A 21807-nucleotide genomic window follows, 5' to 3' on the forward strand; every position below is an offset into this window, starting at 1 on the left:
CATAGTTTGATTGGAGATTTTAAAATCTGTGAATGTTCTGCTGTTTGTGTGTTATACAATTGTCTCTTTGGCTCACATAGCCATTCTCAACTAACCACTGCAAATAGTATTGTAAATTAGAAGCCATGTTTAACAGAGGATTCACAATCTTGCATCTTAGTTTTGCATTTTGTTAGTGCTTTATTTTATGTGTGCTAAAAGTATCTTAGCTATTAAACAATGCATTTGCTTTTATTCTACTATTCATTTCTTGGGGCTCTTGTTTTACATCTTTCTAACTAAAAGTCTTGAGTTGTATTCAGAGATGAAATTTGATACACAGCACCGTTATTTATGTATTATACCCGTGTCTTCAACAACACAGTTTAGTGTATTTGTTAGAGTAAGGACAAATCCCCCCCCCCCACTAACGATGGATCTTGCCATTGGTGCGTAGGCTTGTGTGCCTTAGCCATACAGGTAGCCATACCGTAGGTGCAACCACAGTGGAGGGGGCCACACAAATGTGTGGTTCGTGAAGAGGGACAGCAGGCCTTTTCAGTAGCTGCAGGGGTAACAGTCTGGATGATTGACTGATCTCGCCTTGTAACATTAACCAAAATGGCCTTGCTGTGCTGGTACTTCGAACGGCTGGAAGCAAGGGAAAACTACAGCTGTAATTTTTCCCAAGGGCATGCAGCTTTACTGTATGGTTAAATGATGATGGCCCTCCTCTTGGGTAAAATATTCCAGAGATAAAATAGTCCCCCATTCGGATCTCCGGGCGGGGACTACTCAGGATGACATTACCAGGAAGACTGGCATTTTACGGGTTGGAGCATGGAATATCAGCTCCCTTAATTGGGTAGGAAGATTAGAAAATTTAAAAAGGGAAATAAAAAGGTTAAAGTTAGATATAGTGGGAATTAGTGAAGTTTGGTGGCCGGAGGAACAAGACTTCTGGTCAGGTGAATACAGGGTTATAAATACAAAATCAAATTGGGGTAATGCAGTAGTAGTTTTAATAATAAATAAAAAATAGGAGTGCAAGTAAATTACTGTGAACAGCATAGTGAACGCATTATTGTAGCTGAGATAGACACGAAGCCCACAGTAGTACAAGTTTATAAGCCAACTAGCTCCGCAGATGAAGATATTGAAGAAATGCATGATGAGATAGAAGAAATTATTCAGTTAATGAAGGGAGATAGTCATGGGAGACTGGAATTCGATAGGAGAAAAAGGAAAAGTAGTAGGTGAATATGGAATTTGGGTAAGGGATGAAAGAGGAAGCTGCCTGGTAGAATTTTGTACAGAGAATAACTTAATCATAGCTAACACTTTGTTTAAGAATCATGAAGTAAGGTTTTATATGAAGAAGAGGCTTGGAGACATTGAAAGGTTTCAGATAGATTATATAATGGTAAGACAGAGATTTAGGAACCAGGTTTTAAATTGGAGGCAGATGTGGACCACAATCTATTGGTTATGAACTGTAGATTAAAACTGAAGAAACTGCAAAAAGGTGGGAATTTAAGGAGATGGGACCTGGATAAACTGAAAGAACCAGAGCTTTTAGTGTGTTTCAGAGAGAGCATTAGGGAATGATTAAGAAGAATGGAAGAAAGAAATACAGTAGAAGAATGGGTAGCTGTGAGAGATCAAAGAGTGAAGGCATCAGAGGATCAAGTAGGTAAAAAGGCGAGGTCTAGTAGAAATCCTTAGATGACAGATGAGATATTGAATTTAATTGATGAAATGAGAAAGTGTAAAAATGCAGTAAATGAAGCAGACAAAAAGGAATACAAACGTCTCAAAAATGATATCATTAGGAAGTGCAAAATGGCGAAGCAGGGATGGCTAGAGAGCAAATGTAAGGATGTAGAAGTGTATTTCACTAGGGGTAAGATAGATACTGCCTACAGGAAAATTAAAGAGACTTTGGAGAAAAGAGAACCACTTATATGAATATCAGGAGCTCAGATAGTCGAAACAAGGCACCGGGAGTAAACAACATTCCATTAAAACTACCTTGGGAGAGCCAGCCCAGACAGATCTCTTACCATCTGGTGAGCAAGATGAATGACACAGACATCAAGAAGAATACAGTAATTTCAATCCCAAAGCAAGCAGGTGTCGATAGGTGTGAAAATTACCGAACTATGAGTTTAATGAGTCACAACGGCAAAATACTAACACGAATTCTTTACAAAACTTATAGAAGCCCATCTCAGGGAAGATCAGTTTGAATTCCGTAGAAATGTTGAAACACTGACCCTATGAATTATCTTAGAAGAATAGATAAAGGAAAGGCAAACCTACATTTGTAGACTTAGGGAAGGCTTTTGACATTGTTGACTGGAATACTCTCTTTCAAATTCTGAAGGTGACAGGGGTAAAGTACAGGGAGCGAAAGGCTATTTACAATTTGTTCAGAAACCAGATGGCAGTTATAAGAGTCGAGGGCTATGAAAGTGAAGCAGTGGTTGGGAAGTGAGTGAGACAGGGTTTTAGCCTATCCCTAATGCTATTCAATCTGTATATTGTACAAGCAGTAAAGGAAACAAAAGAAAAAATTGGAGTAGGAATTAAAATCCATGGAGGAGAAATAAAAACTTTGAGGTTTGCCAATGACATTGTAATTCTGTCAGAGACAGCAAAGTACCTGGGAAAGCAGTTGAACGGAATGGACAGTGTCTTGAAAGGAGGATATAAGATGAACATCAACAAAAGCAGAATGACAGGGTGTCTACGTGGACAAGGAAAAAAAATTCCTGGATTTTTCCCGGTTAAAAACACAATTTCTCCCGGATGAAATTGCGTATAAAGCGGGTGAAAATATATCCGTGTTAAGTAACAGTATACTTTCCCTTGGAGCTGTAAAACCTATCAGTCCTTTGAATCTCAAAGGTCTTATACCGGCGGAGGACGTCCCAGCACTTTAGGAAACGAAATCCAGGAAAACAATGTGTTTGGAAAGTTGTTTGATGCGAGACAATATGCACAGAGTTTATTTTCGTATTGCTAAAGTATATACACAAATTCCACAAATTACAGCACGGTAGCTTCTGAAACTCTAAAATAGAGATTGCGTTGAGCGATGCACTTTTGTCAGCCAGTCATAGCTCATGTCACGTGACCTCGCTAGCGAATGACGGCAGTTATTCAGAGCACGAGACCTACGAGAAAGACAGGCCGCGGCGCGTACGTTACGAAGGTAGGCCGAGCTCGCTCAATTCAGCAAAGTGCGTTTCTACACCGGTTAACTCGTAAGCACATGTGTATGTACGAACGAGAATTGCATCCTCTATTGGCATCCACTGTTATTAGTCCTACAATGATAGGAAGTCCGTAGGCCTACTAACAGGCTCTAATTTTGCAATTAAAATCGTGCCAAAATGATTATCAGTTGCTTAGAAAAGTCGAAGTGTTCTGGCATGAAGGGACTTGTGACATTGCTCAGTAACACATTATGCACATTTTTTTGAAGGTCAATGGAACTTTTTGCCATCGATTGCATAATTTTGTATCTATGAAAGTACAACATTAAATATGAAAACTAACTTGAAGCTCGGTCTTTTTTTAGCGTGTGTTACACGTTAAGTCATATCAAATACAAATGTGCCGGTAAAATTTTAAATAGTGGCATAAATGACTTATCTTCTGGGCCCGACATTTTTCAAATGGCTGATCCTCAAAGTGTTACGTTTTGAATGAGAGTTATAACGCCCTGTGATTTAAGAAATGCACTGCACATTCTCACACGTAACATAAATCATCTTGCGTGGAAATTTACTTCGAAAGTAACGCATCTCAAGCCACTATTCGTAATATTTTCTGGTGATCTGTTAGAAATGTAAACAATTGTGACGTCACACACACGAATGCATATTAGTTGTTACGGACGTACTGCATAATCTTCAACCTAAATCCTTTGACACTATTTACCCATTTTCTACGCAACTAAACTTTTATTTTGGTGTTATTCTCTGATTTGTGTTTCATTGCTGCAATATTATTCAGCAGTAATGGACTAAAGTTCTTTGTCAGCGTATCAGATCTTACACGTCACACCTACAAAACTTTAACTGCAATCTAAAACAACGAAAAATCCCGGAATTCTAAAAAATTCCCGGGTTTTTCCCGGAATTCCCGGGCCGTATACACCCTGAATGAGTATAATGAAATGTAGTCAAATTAAATCAGGTGATGCTGAGGGAATTAGATTAGGAAATGAGACACTCGAAGTAGAGAGAATATAAAATGTAGACTGGCAATAGCAAGGAAAGCGTTTCTGAAGAAGAGAAATTTGTTAACATCATGTATAGATGTCAGGAAGTCTTTTCTGAAAGTATTTGTATTGAGTGTAGCCACGAGTGGAAGTGAAAGATGGATGATAAATAGTTTAGGCATGAAGAGAATAGAAGCTTTCGAAATGTGGTGCCACAGAAGAATGCTGAAGATTAGATTGGTAGATCACGTAACTAATGAGGAGGTACTGAACAGAATTCGGGAGAAGAGGAATTTGTGGTACAACTTGACCAGAAGAAGGGATTGGATGGTAGGACATGTTCTGAGGCATCAAGGGATCACCAATTTAGTATTGGAGGGGCAGTGTGGAGGGTAAAAATCATAGAAGGAAACCAAGAGATTACACTAAGCAGATTCAGAAGGATGCAGGTTGCAGTAGTTACTTGGAGATCAAGAAACTTGCTCAGTAGAGAGTAGCCGAACCAGTCTCTGGACTGAAGACAACAACAACAACAACGGCAAATCAGCTCAAAGATTGTTACAGTTACAAAGCTGAAGTATTGAGCATCAACAATGCATGTCTAACACAGAGTTGTATGTTGTAACTGTTCTTTGATCGTTTGTGGAAGGACTATCACATTTTAGAATTTGGTGGTGGCTTTGCAGCCTTATACTTGACTCACATACTGTATTTTTCTCCAATTTTAAAGTCATGTTTTATATTTTCTTGCAGGAAGATGACCTGAAATGGGTTGAAGAAAACATCCCATCATCTGTGCCTGACACGTATGTGTTACTTATCATGAGGATAAAGTTTATTTTTTGTACCTATAGCATGATTTTTCAATAGTGAATAAGCCATATTAAATACTCTATGTTAATTATGTTTGCATATTGGAGCTAAAATGATTCTTCTCTTCTTTACAGTGCATTACCTATCTTGGATTCAGATGAGGTAAGTTATGTCTTCTTCTGTCTTTCTGATTTCAAGAGGATGGAGGTTAATAGTGTAACTGCTCACTAATGCATGAGGTGGATCAGTCCCTCAGTGGGAAAATGAGGGAAAGTGATTTAGTCAGTCTCATGAAGTGAAGTGATTTACAGACAACATAGAAAAAATAAATCAACATACTTGAACAGAGACTTGAGGAGTGCAGTTTATATATCCGTATGCTGTGATTTCCTCAAATCAGATCATTGCAGAGAAGGCTCCCTAGTGCTGATTCCATATTTAAAATGAAAGAGAGCAGTAATAACAATGATTTTCATCGCACTACATATAGTCAGTTATCATAGAGTAATTGCATACCATTATGTATTGCTGTAATCAGTTTCTGTTATATGCTAATCAGCAGCTGGATCCAGTTCTCACACCTTTCAGATACATAGCTTCATCTCACATCGTTTGAGACATTGTAAAAGACTGTACTCTCATTTCTGTGGTGGCGATGTATATGAGCATAAGCTTTTGTCGCCACAGTACCTTTCAGTAATACTCTTGAATATGCAACATCCATCATAATATGATAAAACTACAAATTTTTAGGCTACTATTGCACACCACAGTCATCAGTTGCACATGTAGAATAATCGTGCTGAAGAGATGGTCGTTGTGTTCATTAGAGGTGCACAACACTTGGGTCATTGTCACTACAGGTGAAGTAAAGAGAAATTATATATAAATAGATAGTGGTGTTACACTGGTATGTAATAAAAGTTTACAACACTTAAGATGTAGTAAGGAATGTCCAAAAGTAAAGGCTTGCTTTTTCAGAGCATTATCAGTAGATGGTTGGAAGTGTGTGTGGAAATTTTTAGGGGTGGATGACAACCTGAACAGAAATTTATTAGACTTTCGAATTGCTAATTGCCATTGCCAGAAAAAGATGGAAAGTCACTAGTCGGTAATTAGTGTCCTATGCCAATCTTCCCATAGGTACTGTAGGTGAAGGAGGGTGTTGTGGAAACGGCTAGGTAAATGCACTGGATGGCTTTCAGGGCTCTCGGATAGAGCATAAGAATTTCATAGCTGGAATACACCTCACCTTCTCCAAAACTCTGAAAATCACACACAGTTCACCACCATAGGTGCTGAATTTGTTCAGTATATGGATCTACAAGATACAATTAGGGGATAATGGGATTATCTCTCTGCTTAGACTGCTCAGTGTATTATTCTCAGTTGTCTGGGGCCTGGGAGACCATACATATTTGATATGTTTCACCACCAATCATTTCTTCTCCTGGCTTTTGTGGTCCACTCTCCTTTTCTCAAGCCCATCACATCCATATTCCAGTTGTCATCTTTCCATCTCATCTGTGGCCTTACTTTTGCCCTCCACGGATCCTGAGAATGCTACTCGCTGTAGTGTTACCTCTTCCATCCTAATTAAATGTTCTGCCCACATATATCGCCTTTCTTTGGCCAATATCAACATGGGGCAAATATTGTCCTTGATATCTTTCTCTCAAAGAGCTTCATTTTGTGCAACTGTTTTCCATGACATAAATGTTTCAGACCCATGTAGAAGTACTGGGAAATTACACTGATATAGTTTGATTTCACATAATGTAAGCCAAAATATGCTCTGTTTGCTGCTGTGATACTTTCCCTAATCTCAATTTTTATTATGTTCACTAAAAATGCTTTCCAAATATTTAATTAAGTCTGTTCTTTTAAAAGTGAATTTATCAACTGACATTGGGTGCCTTGCTCATGACCATGTATTCAGCCTTCTCCTCCTCAATTTGTAACCCTGCTTTTCTTGCTTGTCGTGAACTGCAAATGCGCTTCACAGTCACTTATTACATCATCATCATCATCCACGAAAACCAAGCCAATTAATTGTATTATCGAGTCTTATTCCAGTTAGTTTTTTCTTTTTTTTTTAGTTCCCTTTCTGTCTTTTCTAAAATTAAGTTAACAAATATTTGGACAGAATGTGTCTCCTTGTCTTAAGACCAGTTCGGGCTCGTGACATTCCTGTACTGAACTTTATGTGCAAGGAAACCTTTAAAAATATCTGCACATGACACATTAACTTTTTTGGAATTTGAAACTTTTTCAAGGCATTGGTGATTGTACACTTATGTGTGCTGTCATAAGCTTTTTTTGAAGTCAACAAAAACCATGTGAATGTCTATGGTATGTCCCCAACCTTTCTTGGTTATCTGTTTGAGTGAAACAGGCTGATCTGTTGCTTCTGAAATCACATTGATAATTTCCTATTATTCCTTGTGCCTATAATTGCTTCTGCCGTTGGGATCATTCTTGAGTAGACACTGACATATAATTTTGTAGCTTACATTAAGGAATACAATCCGTCTATAACTGACATACTAGGGGTCATTCCATCAGTAAAAACATAACATCACTTTCTTGTCCATCCGTCCAACTGTTAAGACCCCTTTTTTTCTCAGGAATGGGTACAGGTATCAAGTTGAATTGTCAAATAAAAAGCTTCAAGCCAGTGCAATCAAAAGATATGATCATTTATGTCACATACTTTGAACTTACTCGTCAAAACCTATAGATGAACTTTCCTATACACATGTTGGACCTGGTGTTCTAGTGGTGGAAATTGAGATGTCTCTGGATCATATCTTGGTCTGACCACAGATTTTTCAGTCTTCGTTTTATCCTAGCCTTCACCCCTCAGTGATGCAAGGAGACACTAGAAACAATACATGGTTTGGATTCCACATTAAACTGTGGGTCCCCTTCCTCCAGTTGGATAATGGGGATAGGTTAGGGACACCCAACTCACCAAAGTGGTGGCTAATAGAAAGCAGTTAGAAACAGGCTGGAAAGGTTGTTGCAGGGTAGTTTGTGCTGAGAAATAATTGTTAAGAAAAACATTCAGTACACTGCACTGTTTCAGAGTTAATTAGCACTGAAGTTAGCCAGCCAGGTTGTTATGTGTGCAAATTCAGGTGGCCTGCCAGAGGATGGAGTCACCAAAAGTGTTCTTCTTTGGTTTCCTAAAACTCAACAAGAGAGCGATACAAAATAGGATATGCTGCAGTAGTAAGGATCGAACCCAAGCCGAAGGCTGAGCAGTCTCATGTACTATCATCTACGCTATGAGAGGACACTAATTGTATGTGACAGGTGGCTTGAATTTGTGCACACAATGACCTAATTGGCTATCTTTATTGCATTAACTCGGAAATGGCACAATGTATCGAATTTTTTCCTTAAGAATTATTTTTCAGCACAACCTACCCTGCAACATTGTTACAAGCTTTTCAGGTGTTTCTGGCCACCCTTTATACATAAATAGGTTTGTGTGGAACCCTCAAAGCAAGAGTCATACTCACACCTCTCAAACTATTAGGCAGAAGGAGATGCATTGCTGGTTCCCATAACAGTTTTGCAGATTTGTTTGTAGGTTTTTCTTTGAAAGAAGAAACACTGCAGATCAGGTATGTTTGCTGTGATGACTACACTAGGGAAGGTAGTATTGTATGGGGAATGTTTATGTTTGGGAATGTTGCATTCATAGTGAGAAGGAAAGTGTCTAATGACAATGGGATTGGGATTGTATGGGGAAGTGGGCAATGTTTATGTTCGGGCATGTTGCATTCATAGTGAGAAGGAAAGTGTCTAATGACAATGGGACAAAACCTATAGAAAGTTGCTAGGGAAAGTGATTACTGTCTTGGATTGAATTTAGAAAAAAAGACAGCATCAATCAGTTGGAGATGGTAGTAAGCAAAAGGAGAAGAGTTTGTTGTGGAAACTTTGTAACCAGCTGATTAGATTTTTTAGATTAGATTAGATTAGTTTTTCGTTCATAGATCCGTGTTGAGGAGATCCTCGTGGATGTGTAACATGTCACTTTTTTATTTTTTTTAAAGCTGAAATAACAATACTAGTAGTATGAATATGTACAATACATAATTTGTTTCTGTTAAAAAATTCGTCAATAGAGTAGGAGTTGGCCACTAGTATAGGGTGTCCATTTGTCCCGTTTTTTACCAAAATGTCCCGCTGTCCCAAAAGTTTTTTTGGGGACACTAAAATGTCCTGTTTTTTTTTTTTATGATTGCGCTTGGCTAGAGTATTTTACGCTACTGGTTGTGTGACTTGCTATTAACTGCGCAATTATTTACGCTAGGAAGCGTGTGATGACTTTCAGCATACCCCAGACATGTACCGAACTGTCAAAAATCGCAAATAATTTTAAACGCACTATAGGTTACAAATAACAACGAAGATTCTTCTCTTCTAAATCGATCCACTGAATCCGTCCTTTCGGTCCAGAGATACTCTACACCTCTGATACTTGCTCTCTGGCTTTCGTCACCATACTGTTAACGTTTTGCACTGTGCAATCACTGTTTCACTATGCCAAAACGAAAGTGTAATTTTAGCAGCAATATAAAAAGCGAGTTTCCTTTTATCACTGGTAGTGGAGAAACTGTAGAATGTACTTTGTGCAGATCAAAATTTGCTATTGGTCGTGGTGGAAGGTCTGACATTGTGAATCACATTAAGACGAAGAAACATCGCATGAGTGATCAAACGAAAAGAGCAAATTAATGCGTGAGTGACTACTATGTACACTTAAAATCAGTAACAGAAATGGATAGGCAGTTGGCAGCACAAGAAGCTATGCTTGCATACCACAGTGCAATGCATAACCATAGCTTTAAGTCAATGGACAGCAGTTGTTAAAAAACTTTTCAATCCTAAATTAACATGTGGACACACAAAATGTAATGCAATCATTTCAAATGTTATTGCTCCGTATGCAGCTCAGCAGGTTTTAAATGAACTGAGAAGTGCTGGTTTCATTTCTGTAATGATTGATACATCTGGATCTGAAGTTGGTTCCTCTCCTTATCAGGTATTTTCACCCTGAAAATTGCATCACGGTGTAAGTGCTCGAATTGGTTAATTTAGCTGGAGAAACTTCAGATTTACTTCAGAATTATGTGCTGGAGGTTTTAAAGAAATATACCTTTCTCCACAACAGTTAAATGTATTGAGAAACAAGAAATCACAATAGTGGAAGTTTATCAAGAAAAAAACAAATTATTGGGCAAATTACAATGTAGAAAATCTGAAAGATTTCTCACATCCTTTGTACATGAGACTCTAAGAAAGCTGGGAGAAGAGGGTGAAATTACTGTAGAACAATTTCATATTTATACTGACATTTCTATGACTCTTGCATTGAGTATATTAAAGAATGGTGTTTACCATTTCTCGCACCTTTTAAAGCATCTCACTGGGTTAATAGTGAAAAGGAGCAGCTACAGTGGAAGGATATTCAGGACTGTTGTGTTTTTGTTAAAAGTATTGTACCAAATTTTCATGTCATGTGCACAGGACTTCATAAAAAGTGGAGGAGGAGACAAAGAAAGTGTTAGTGCAATGTGGTGTAAAATATTTACTTATTTCAAAAGTAAAAACATTTAACATGAAAAATGTGATTCACGTGGTGGAGTTTTGTCAGGCAATTCCTGGGTCAAATGCTGCTGTGGAATGTGTGTTTTCGTTAGTGAACTCTTTGTGGCCAGATGAAGGAAAAAAGGAATGAAAATTGAAACAGTGATGGCCTTGCTCATTGTCAAAACACACTTTAATGGTGTATCGTGTACTGACTTTTGCGATACAATTTCAAACGAAAATGCACTTCTTGATAAAGTACATAAAAGTGAAAAGTACGGTGATAGTGTGGCAGAATAATTGTAAAATGTGATTTGGGATCATCTGAATGCACGTTGTAAAGGTAAACTTGTATGTGTGTTAAATTTAGACAATACAATATTTATGTCCCGTTTTTTTCTTCATTGTCCCAGATTTTTCTCTAATTTATTTTAAATGTCCCCTTTTTCAATGAAAATGAAATGGACACCCTACACTAGTAGGTCTTTCAGGCTCTTTTTAAACTGATCTTTATTTGTAACTAAATTTTTTATGTTTGCTGCAAATTATTGAAGATGAGTGTTCCTGAGTAGTGGACCCCTTTTTGAACTAAAGTAAGTGCTTTTAAGTCCTTGTGCAGATCATTTTTGTTGCTGGTATTGTATGTATGAACTGAGCTGTTTGTTGGAAAAAGAGATATATTATTTAGGGCAAATTTCAGTAAGGATTAAATATACTGAGAGGCAGTAGTTAGTATACCCAGTTCTTTGAAGAGGTTTCTACAAGATGTCCGTGAGTTTACTCCACCAATAATACGTACTGTGAGAGGATCATGTGTTAAATGACTGTGAAAATGGAAATGCAGACTTGTGGGACATGTTTCAGGATGGATCAGTATAAGCAGTATGAAATTAAACCACTAGAAAATAAAACTGTGGAGAATTTCACAAGGAATATGGAAAGGTTGGATATTACAGGTAGGCAGGTATAGTCGGCTCAGGAATAGACTACAGTGGCTTTTATATAAACTTCAGTACGGATACCTGAGAGCTTTGAGTATGGTAGGTAGGCAAGAAAAAAGAAATACAGGACTGGTTTTAAGTAGCCAAAAGTGGAAACATGTGTGAAAAGGAAAGAAAAATTATGACAGACCCACTAGTCACTAGTGCCTTGTTAGTGTGAAGTTCATAACTTCTAAAGTCACATATCATTAATGACCGTGCATTGTAACATACAACACAAGTTACTGCTAGTGGTGATAAAATATAACAATATAAGGAAAAGATAGATTGATACTTACTGTAAAGATGACATGTTAAGTTGCAGACAGCCAAAACTAAAAGACACTTACATATTAGCTTTTGGCCTGACCTTCATGCACACCTCATGCTTACATGGCCACCATCTGCATTCTGGGCCAAGCTGCCACAGATAGCTTTTTTTTTTCTCCTTATATCGATGTTATTTCAACCTGAAGTTTCCAATGTTTGCTGATAAAATATACTTACTTTAGATTTATTTGTCACTTTAAAGTGTGATAAAACTGTTATTATTTCAGTGTTCGTGTTCAAAATCTCAAAACAGATTTCATTATTATATTCTTAAATAATTGTTTATTTAGCTTCGTAAACAGATATAATTCAGAAAATAATATTTGCTTTTTTCTTCCCTCCAGGAAATCATGACAACAAAGTTCGAGGTTTCGAAAATGCAGTGAAAACAGCAGTATACATACTTGGAAGTATAATGTGTAAGAGCTTCCTGTGCAGTTGTCGAGTTATGTGATTGGGAAGAGAAGACAGTGGATGTTCAGACCTCAGTGTGCAAGTTATCTCTGGTCATGCGAGTCACTGCCCGAGACTGTGTACAGAAGATGCCAGTGGCTGTGTTGAGAGAGTACTACTTTCATCACATTGTTAAAGTAGCACAAATAATAGTTCATTAACATAAAATTTGTCTTCAAATAAATATTTTTACACAACTATATTAGTTTAAAAGCAGAGTTATGTACAAATCACATTTCTGCAAAGTTAATTATTTATTAATACAGATTAGTGCTGTCCAGGTTCCACTCCTTTTTAACAGAATAGTAGTATTGCTTCCAGGATGTAGCATACTGTTAATGTTGTGCTTTTTTGAAGTCATTTGCTGGTGTTTATTACTGGAACATGAGCTGGGACAGCTGGATACCAGTTTTTATGTGGATGTTAAAATCGGATACCAGTGCCTTTTAAGTAAAATATGCAAACAGTTTATTATCAGTGTTTGTTTGTGATTAAGCTCCAAGTTCCTTTGTAATGAAGAGAAAAAAATCAGAATTCAGACTGAATTAGTTTTGCTAGGTAGGATTTTTTACTTAGGTGGCTGTGGATCTGATCTCTTGATCATTTGTGAATAAATTAATCCTTTAAAGAGTTTGTGTAAATATAAACAGTTGGTAGCTTGAAATTTTATATCTACATGACAGTTAAGAGAAATGTCAAAAATGGAGCCACCTCTTTTTTTCTGATCTGTGATCACAGATGTTTCACGGTTGCATTAATATGGAGAACTATGTTCCTGTGACATAAAGTTGACTTATTCTCAGGCTGGTTCTTTTGTTGCATATTAGCTACATCAAACATTTTTGTTTAAGAAACATTATACTAATATGTAACATGCAATGTATTGTAATAGAAAATATGTATTCCTTTATTGCTATCTGACTTAAGCCTAAAAATCTTGTTAGTATTATTAACTTAAATTGTGATCCACAGTGGTTGTTTTCCACAGGAAGAAACTGAGGAAAGTTTATTTTAGTTCGTTTGTAGCCACCGGCATTTTCTACATCCCTATTTTTGTGACATTGCTTTTTAAAACTGATTATTTTACTTGGCACTGTGCACCTTATTTTTGACATTATTTGTGATATTTGTTAACTGTACAACATACTATGTACCATAAAATAATTTTATAAGCTACATGAAGGGAGGTTTATTTAACACAGATCTTCTAGTCACCTTCGGTTTAAGCTGTCTGCTGAGTGGAAAAAAAATTCTGTTTCACTCTCCATAGTATTATATGTCTGTGGCAATAAAATTAATGAAAGTTGTATACCATGAAGTGTGTGAATAACAAAAAACATATGAATTATGTGCCTCACCTTTAAAACGATTCTTAAAATAAAATCTGTTTATAAAATAACACATACCATTTGTAAAACCTTTATAACTGCTCTCTCTCTCTCTCTCTCTCTCTCTCTCTCTCTCTCTCTCCCCTACCTCTATACATGTATAAAGCAAATTGCTATTACTTCCAGACTGAATGACTCTGAACTGTTTGTCCGGTTGAGACTCGAACCCAGAACCTTGCCTTTTGTGTAAAGTACTCTTCTGACTTGACCTATCAAGACATGACTTAAGACCCTCCTCACAGTATCACTTCTACCAGTACCTTTCTTTCAGGAGTGTTAGCCCACCAGGTGTGCAGGAGAACTTGTGCGAAGTTTTTATTCTCATGCTTTAATGCATTGCTTTAGCCTGTCTGATGACATTCTTTAGCACTTTCCAGTATTATCAGCTGTGGAATTTTGTAACCAGGCTATTCTTTCCTTCATATTATGATACAGCCTCCACTCCATCTTACATGACATTCTAATGACATTAGTTATCCAAATTGGTTTCTTATTGTTACTGCATACATACCTGCAATTTTTAGTTATTAAAGAACCTGATAAATATTTGATGAAATGTATATTTACTGATCAAGTCATTTGTATTGTAGACTTCTTGCTAAGTCTGCCTTTGAGATTAGATTCAAATGTCTGTATTTTAGGTGCACTCAGCTCTTAAATATTTTGTTTAGTACTTGACAATATGGCTCTGTCTTGATTCAGTTCAAGTATTACTATCAATGCACCATGATCTGAAAGGCCATTGCTAATTTTAGTCACATTGTGCCCTTCAACTTGAGAACTACCTCACAAAGTACTGTCCATGATTGTGCTTCAAGTAATTCCATTAACATTCTATTCCCTGAAGAATAAGAAAGAAAGTTCATACTGAAATTTCGACACAAAATTAACTTTATGCACTTTGTAAGAACTGAACCTAGCACAGTGTCAAGTCTGACAAGGGAACCTACCCATCGCACCCCCCTCAGATTTAGTTATAAGTTGGCACAGTGGATAGACCTTGAAAAACTGAACACAGATCAATCGAGAAAACAGGAAGAAGTTGTGTGGAACTATGAAAAAAATTAGCAAAATATACAAACTGAGTAGTCCATGAGAAAGATAGTCAACATCAAGGGGAATGTGTGCTGAGAAGCGCCGTGGTCTCGTGGTCAGCGTGAGCAGAGAGGTCTTTGGTTCAAGTCTTCCCTCGAGTGAAAAGTTTACATTCGTTATTTTTGCTAAGTTATGATCTGTCCGTTCATTCATTAACGCCTCTGTTCACTGTAATAAGTTTAGTGTCTGTGTTTTGCGACCGCACCGCAAAACCGTGCGATTAGTAGAACGGACGTGCCTCTCCAGTGGGAACCGAAAACATTTGATCGCAAGGTCATAGGTCAACCGATTCCTGCACAGGAAAACACGTCTGATATATTCTATACGACACTGGTGACGGCATGTGCGTCACATGACAGGAATATGTTGTCGACCCACCTAACTTGTACACTTGGCGAATGGTTAAAAAGATTCTTCTACCTTGCCCAATTTATGTTTTCTTGTGGATGTGATAATCACTCCCAAAAAAGTGATGAAAACATTAGAGTTTGTCATGGACGGACGGACAGATAATAATTGTCTGAATATAAAAAAATTAAAAGTTTTCAATCGAGGGAAGACTTGAACCGAGGACCTCTCTTTCCGCAACTGCTCACGCTAAGCACGGGACCACGGCGCTCCTATAGTTACCCTATCCTTGATGTTGCCTATCTTGCACATGGACTACTCAGTTTGTATATTTTGCTTATGTTTTTCATAGTTCCATATAACTTCTTCCTGTTTTCTCGATTGATCTGTGTTCAGTTTTTCAAGGCCTATCCACTGTGCCAACTTATAACTAAATCTGAGGGTGGTGCGATGGGGAGGTTCCCTTGTGAGAGTAAAACCCGGTAGTCTGAACAGGGTCATTTCTACCGGTATATGACACGAAGGTTTTCCTTGAAAACTCACTCTCCTACACAGTCTTCAAATACTTGGTCTTTACAATATTTGGAATTCTGATTATTTTGAATGAATCATTGCTTTTGGGAATAATGGCCACACTTCTCCTCTGCAGTGAAGTCTTTGCATAGAAATTAGATAAGAGGTACTTTTGAGACGTAAAAATGTCCGAGTCAAGATCTATTAGCAATTCATCGACTTAATTCCTCTAACGCTTTGACGAAATAAGCTTACTGCTCCTTCTGATCTTCATTTCCCATTTATTAAAAAATTCCCCACTACATGATTTCGCCCTAGAAAAAGTCTACTCCTTCTGCACATTTATCATTGGAATTTGGCCTTGAGTGAGTCCAGATCCACTTGGTATACTAGCACTTTTGAGCTTAACCAACTATTCCTTCCCAATCCTAGGCAGGTGTACGCTTTGTCTAGTATAGATACTCTCAAATGGCACCAAAAGAATGCATGCCTTGTTGGCAGTCACAAGTGCCCTCTCAAGACTCATATTAACTCGCCTCACAGCACTGTCAACATTGGTCAGTAAAAACATCGTTGATCATAACGCCGGAACAATTGTACAAAGTTAACATTAGTGGTCTGAGTCACAACCTATATCATAGGCCCAGTCACTACCAAGACTGGCACTGTGGTTCAGAACATCACTAGGTTTCAGAAAATAAGAATATTGCAACTTAAGGCAGCTGATATTCTACAGGGTGGGCAGAAAGTAACTCTATTTTTATTTTTCCTCTCCTACAACATTGTAGGTATAAACACAAATTTCTGCTAATTTATAATTTATTATATACCATTGTCTTTCCAAAAGTTACAACTCTTTGTCTGCTCCAGTATTTTCTAGATGCTGTCTTAAATGAACAGGTATGTTTGCTGTGACCTTCCTCAAGAACTCAGCAGGAATACCACTTATGACCACACAAATCTCTTTCTCAAGTTTGCCAAGAGTTTATTGTAGGCCTATGCTGTGATACACATCTCCCTTAGCCCCCCCCCCCCCCCCTCCATGAACAGGAATTGCATTGGGTGAGGTTGGGGTTTGTGCTGATCGTTCTGTTGAGGCTTCCGCGATCTATCCATTGTCCTGTGAAGCTACTGTCATACAGACAAAGCGTATTGTGGGGAACTCCATCTTGCATAAACAACAGTTCACATGGCATGTCTCATTCAGCAATTGTAGGCAATACAAAATTTTCTAACATTTCTGGATATCTTTCAGTGTCAGTAGTGTTTCTCAACAGGCAAGGTCCAATAATGCAGGAAGAAGTCAATCCACACCACACTGTTGCTTTCAGCTTTCCCTAATTTTTTTTAATGGTGCCTTTGCAATTATCCTCTGCCCCATAATGACTACTATGCTGATTAATGAATCCTTCTCCCCCCACATGAAACAGTATTATCACTCCACTGAATTTTTTCATACAGGTGTAGACGATCATGGCAGGCGAAAATCATTTCACAAAATTCTACAAGCCTATCTCAGCCATTTGGATACAATATTTGAATATAATGAAGCTTCCACAGTTTGTAATGTGAATTTGTGAACAATTGTGCGCACAGAACAGTATGTGACACCGCTCTCTCTTGCAGCCCACCTTGTTGATTTTGAAGGGTTTGGCTTGAACATCTCCCTCAATGTGGCCACCTTTTTCTCTGACACCGAAGTTGAGGGCCTTCCTGGTCTCTTTGTGTCTGTGACACCTCCAGTAGGCATTAATTTTCTGTGGCAATTTTTATTGTTTTTGCATCTAGAACAGCTTGCTTCCCGTATTGACCCCTTCACCACATTTGGACCCGAGTCACAGATTGACACACCTATCTTGTTGCAAACTGTGGCTCTCTTCTCAATGCTTAATTGTCTTGGCATCTCCGTGGCTTCACAGGATCTGGAAAAAATATGAAAAAAGTAGCATACTTTAATGGATAAAACAAGATAACTTCCACTGCAGCAATATAGGAAATCTTAAAATACAAAATAGGGAGTTCTTTCTGCCAAAATGCAGTATACCTTGATTTATCACAGTTCAGGATATATGGCAATGTATGAAATTAAAAAAAGGTATACCTCTATTCACCCAAAGATTGGTTTGAACACTGCAATGCCTTAATCTACATGGTCATATTAGAGTTGATAGGCCTTTTGCCCTTCTCTGATCTTTGAACTGAACTGACTTACACAGTCTGTCAGGGGGGAACTTACAGTTTAACATAAACTCTGAACTACACTGCAACTTGGCATTTCTCATCAGAGTAAACCATTTCTAGAGATGACAGAAGTGATATGAGACAGAGAAAAATCCCTAGAGCCAAGAGGTTCAAACCATGGAGGTTTCCATTGATCGGTTGACTCACTGACTCATCATACTCCGTAGACAACATCACAAAAGGAAACCATCAGGGAAGGATAGCAAGTCAAGGAATACATTAACAAAAGACAAGGAAATCAATCTATGCAGAGTATTAACAATAAAGTAACACTATAGTGCTTAATGTTATTCATGTTTGTGAGCTAAATTTAACCAAGTAAATTAGAAAGACAGCTGCTGCCTCCTCGGTTATACTAAATATCTACTGTTCATTACCATTGTTAGATTAATTATAACACTTACACCCGCTTTCTGCAGTTGACTATGAAGTACAAGGCAGAGGGTACTTCGCATTGTACACTGAATTAAGATTTCTTCTCATTCCGTTCACAATGCACGGGAAGAATCACTGCTTAAATGCCCCTGTGCATACTGTAAGTAATCAAATCTCGCTACGGAAACCACACATATGGAGCAGTAGTATATTCCTAGATTCCTGTCTTTAACAGTGGTTCTTGGAACTTCATAAATAAGTGTTGTGTGATAGTTGGTTTCTTCCATGTTAAGGTATATGTTTCAGATATTCGTGATACACAGTCATTTGACCATTCATATTGCCCTTCTTCGTTGATCACACTGGCATTTTTCAATGCAAATAGTACCTACATTTTGTAAACCCTGAGTGTTGTTTAAATACATTAATACTTGTCATGGAATTGTGCAAATAACACTGCTTCATGCCATTTTAGTAACAGAGCTTTTCAGTCCTTGAATCTTAGTATTCAGATTATGACTACTGATGTGTTTTTCATTTGAATTGATTGTGATTCTGAATTTTGAGGTGAGTGAAAATGCAAGGAGGAAGGAGAATGTACTAATGAGTTATCTGAGGTAGGGAGCACTAAACAAACAAGTAACAAACTGAGATTACTGACAGAAGAGCATCTGTTGAAGTTAGGGTGCAGGTAGCAGTGGAGGTCAATGAGAGATGCACAGTACATTTTAAAAAGCTATTTCAAGTTAGCTGTAGAACACAATAAGAGGGCCATGCAAACACCTAAAAATAAACAGCCACTGCAGTAATCTCAAATGTTACGTCATACTGACAAGTTTTCAGAAGACAGCATAGTAGCTTGAAATGAACTTTCAGAAATAACTGAGTACTGCAGCCAATAAGACTTATCACAAATGGCAGTGCACTCATGCCATCACCAAAATCTGGAGTATGGGACCATCCAATTCAGAACAGACCTCTGCATGACAACTAATTCTACATACATCGAATCTATGAAACACTGCCTCCTGAAAGACTGGCTGGCATTTTCCCTACCCACACTGCCTGAGAAAACATCTAATTTTCCACCAAAGGGAGGTTAAAGTCCATGATATGCAACATGTGAATAAGAGGGTGATAATCTAGGCAGCAACTTGAATAGTTAACCTGACTTGTGAAGTATTCAGTATAAGTATGTTGAGCTTCCCAAGAGTTCTATGAGTAGCACTCAGTTGTGGTTTAGTCAATAGTTTGTGTTGTATGGCCAACTGCCTCACATTTACAAAAATTATATGTTGGGTATGTCTTGGTAAGCAAACCTCGTGAGGCAATATGGTTCTCGTTTTAGCCAAACAGTAAAATACCTTGTGATACTGAAGCACACCCAGACTCAATTAGATGGTTATAATGTTGGAAAAAAATAACAGCATTGTACTCTCTTCATTAAGGACTACCTATCAAAGGAAGTGTGGAGGTGCTAAATTTCTGCAGGTCTAAGGCTCAATTCATTTAGTAATTACACACTTACAGAGCAGTATTCATGAAGTTCTACACCTGTCCATTACTATTTCAATCTTAGTGAAATGAGAACTGGGCATACATATGTACACTTGATTCATATTTTAATTAATTCTGCACACAGTCTTCCAGGAAAATGAACACAAAACTTTACTGATGATGTGCCTAGGACATTTAATGGGTATTCATGCATGAAAGACACTCACAGTGTGTGTGTATGTGTTTAATGAAATAAAAACTGTGATGTAGATTTGGTTATTGTGTACAGACACTTCTAGGAACAGTAGTGAATTTCAAAAACGAACGAATTCTATCACTTTTTTAGCAGTACTGTAATATGCTTAACTCGGGTGAGTATAGTTTTTCTGAGTTATTACGCAGTTTGCTATCAGACACAAAATATTCAGATACATGCAAATACATTCTATGTTCACATTTATAGTAGTTTTTAACACTGGTTGCTAACAACAGCAAAAAACTTTGCAAAGTGAATGTACAGTGCTGCTGGAAGCTTTTGAAACGCAGTGCACCTGGTATTTTAAATAGCAAGTGGAGTAACGATGTATTCTGGCTTTCTTCAACTGATTCTTAATTAATAGTCTGGGAGTTGTATTTGGGATCCAAGTTATGGATGACTGCATGGCTATAAGCTTTGACATAAAGCACGGAAATTTTGTTTCCCGATTCGGTGCGGATGAGCCAGTTCGGTGAGTCCATAATGACAATGTATCGGAAATTATGATTTATTCACAAATTACAAATAGTGCCTCTGTTGGAGAGAGCTTTAAACACAAACGGATCGGTCTTATTTTCCACCTTAACCTCCCAATGTTTCGTTTTATATTGCGGGGGCGTCAGTGCTTATTGGCAGCCAACTGCCCCACAAATACAAAAATTACGTGTTGGGTATGTCTTGATAGCCATACCCCACGAGCCGTAAAGGCCCATGCACCATGAAAGTGGAGAACACCCTTTTTAAACCTCACCGTGCTTCAGGTACCATTAAGTAAACGTTAAGTTCGTGCTTCTATTCGAGCACATATATCATCTATTATAAAATGAAAGGTTTAACACAACGTATAATCGATATTATATTTAAAAAAATACTTTTGTTGCTTATGAAATGCAGCATTGTGTCTTAGTTACTCTCCTAGGTAGTCTTTTTTCCGTTTTTTTACGCGAATCCAGTATGCACTACGCTCAACGCCATCTACCGTTCAGTCTGTGTACTAACGAGCAGTAGCGCGACCTTGGCGCGATCTACGGCGATAGCTGTCGACTGTAGAAGCGTGGTTTTAGCCGACAGATTGACTTAAAAGATTATTGTGATTAAGGTACTTGATCAATAGGAATCGTCTCTAGGCACCCTATGTTTATTGTTTTTGCTTTATGCGCCGCACTTCGGGGCTAAAATCCACCTTAAAATGCTAAATTAAACTGTTGAACATTACATCTGACTCCGCTTTCACCTCTGTGTAGACCTTGAAAATAGAACCGCATCAAACAACGTGAATAATAACATGTAGGCTTACAGTGCCTGCAGCAAGTTTACTATTATAAATACGTCACCGTAACGTACATACATTTACGTTTCAAGCCTCTGTACTATCTGCCACTGCGCATGCGCCGCGCGCGTTTGCACAACTTCGTGGCAATGTTGGTAGCCAAACACACGTTATTTCTGCTACAAGCACACCCAAATTCTACTACAATACCAAATATAATTTATGATATAGCCTACAAAAAAATACAGGCTGGAAAAGGACTTACACTATAAACGAATATATTCCATACCGTAACAGCCAACGATACCAAGGACGACTGTGAATGAGCCTCGAGATCGGTCCTGTTATATTGACATAAATAATATTAATGTGCTGTGTATTCCTATCGAAATTCTTATATTGTAATTCCTTAAACAGTCTATAACGGCGTTACA

General features: G+C 37.8%; 1 protein-coding gene and 1 non-coding gene across 2 annotated transcripts in view; one reads left to right on the top strand and one right to left on the bottom strand.

Moving 5' to 3' along the window:
- Positions 1–13789, top strand: part of LOC126092164 (transmembrane protein 87A) — an 82450-nt gene extending 68661 nt beyond the window's left edge. The window contains exons 14-16 of the mRNA XM_049907638.1: positions 4964–5016; positions 5158–5185; positions 12282–13789. Coding sequence (XP_049763595.1) covers positions 4964–5016; positions 5158–5185; positions 12282–12323 — 123 coding nt within the window. The 3' untranslated portion in view covers positions 12324–13789. The remainder of the gene's footprint in view (positions 1–4963; positions 5017–5157; positions 5186–12281) is intronic.
- A 6926-nt stretch (positions 13790–20715) lies between these two features.
- LOC126093537 (U11 spliceosomal RNA) lies at positions 20716–20845 on the bottom strand. Its single transcript, XR_007521676.1, has one exon. It is a non-coding gene; the product is annotated as a U11 spliceosomal RNA (small nuclear RNA).
- Between the last annotated feature and the right edge of the window lie 962 nt (positions 20846–21807).

Source organism: Schistocerca cancellata, chromosome 7, assembly GCF_023864275.1.
Source record: "Schistocerca cancellata isolate TAMUIC-IGC-003103 chromosome 7, iqSchCanc2.1, whole genome shotgun sequence".
Taxonomy (NCBI): Eukaryota; Metazoa; Arthropoda; class Insecta; order Orthoptera; family Acrididae; genus Schistocerca; species Schistocerca cancellata.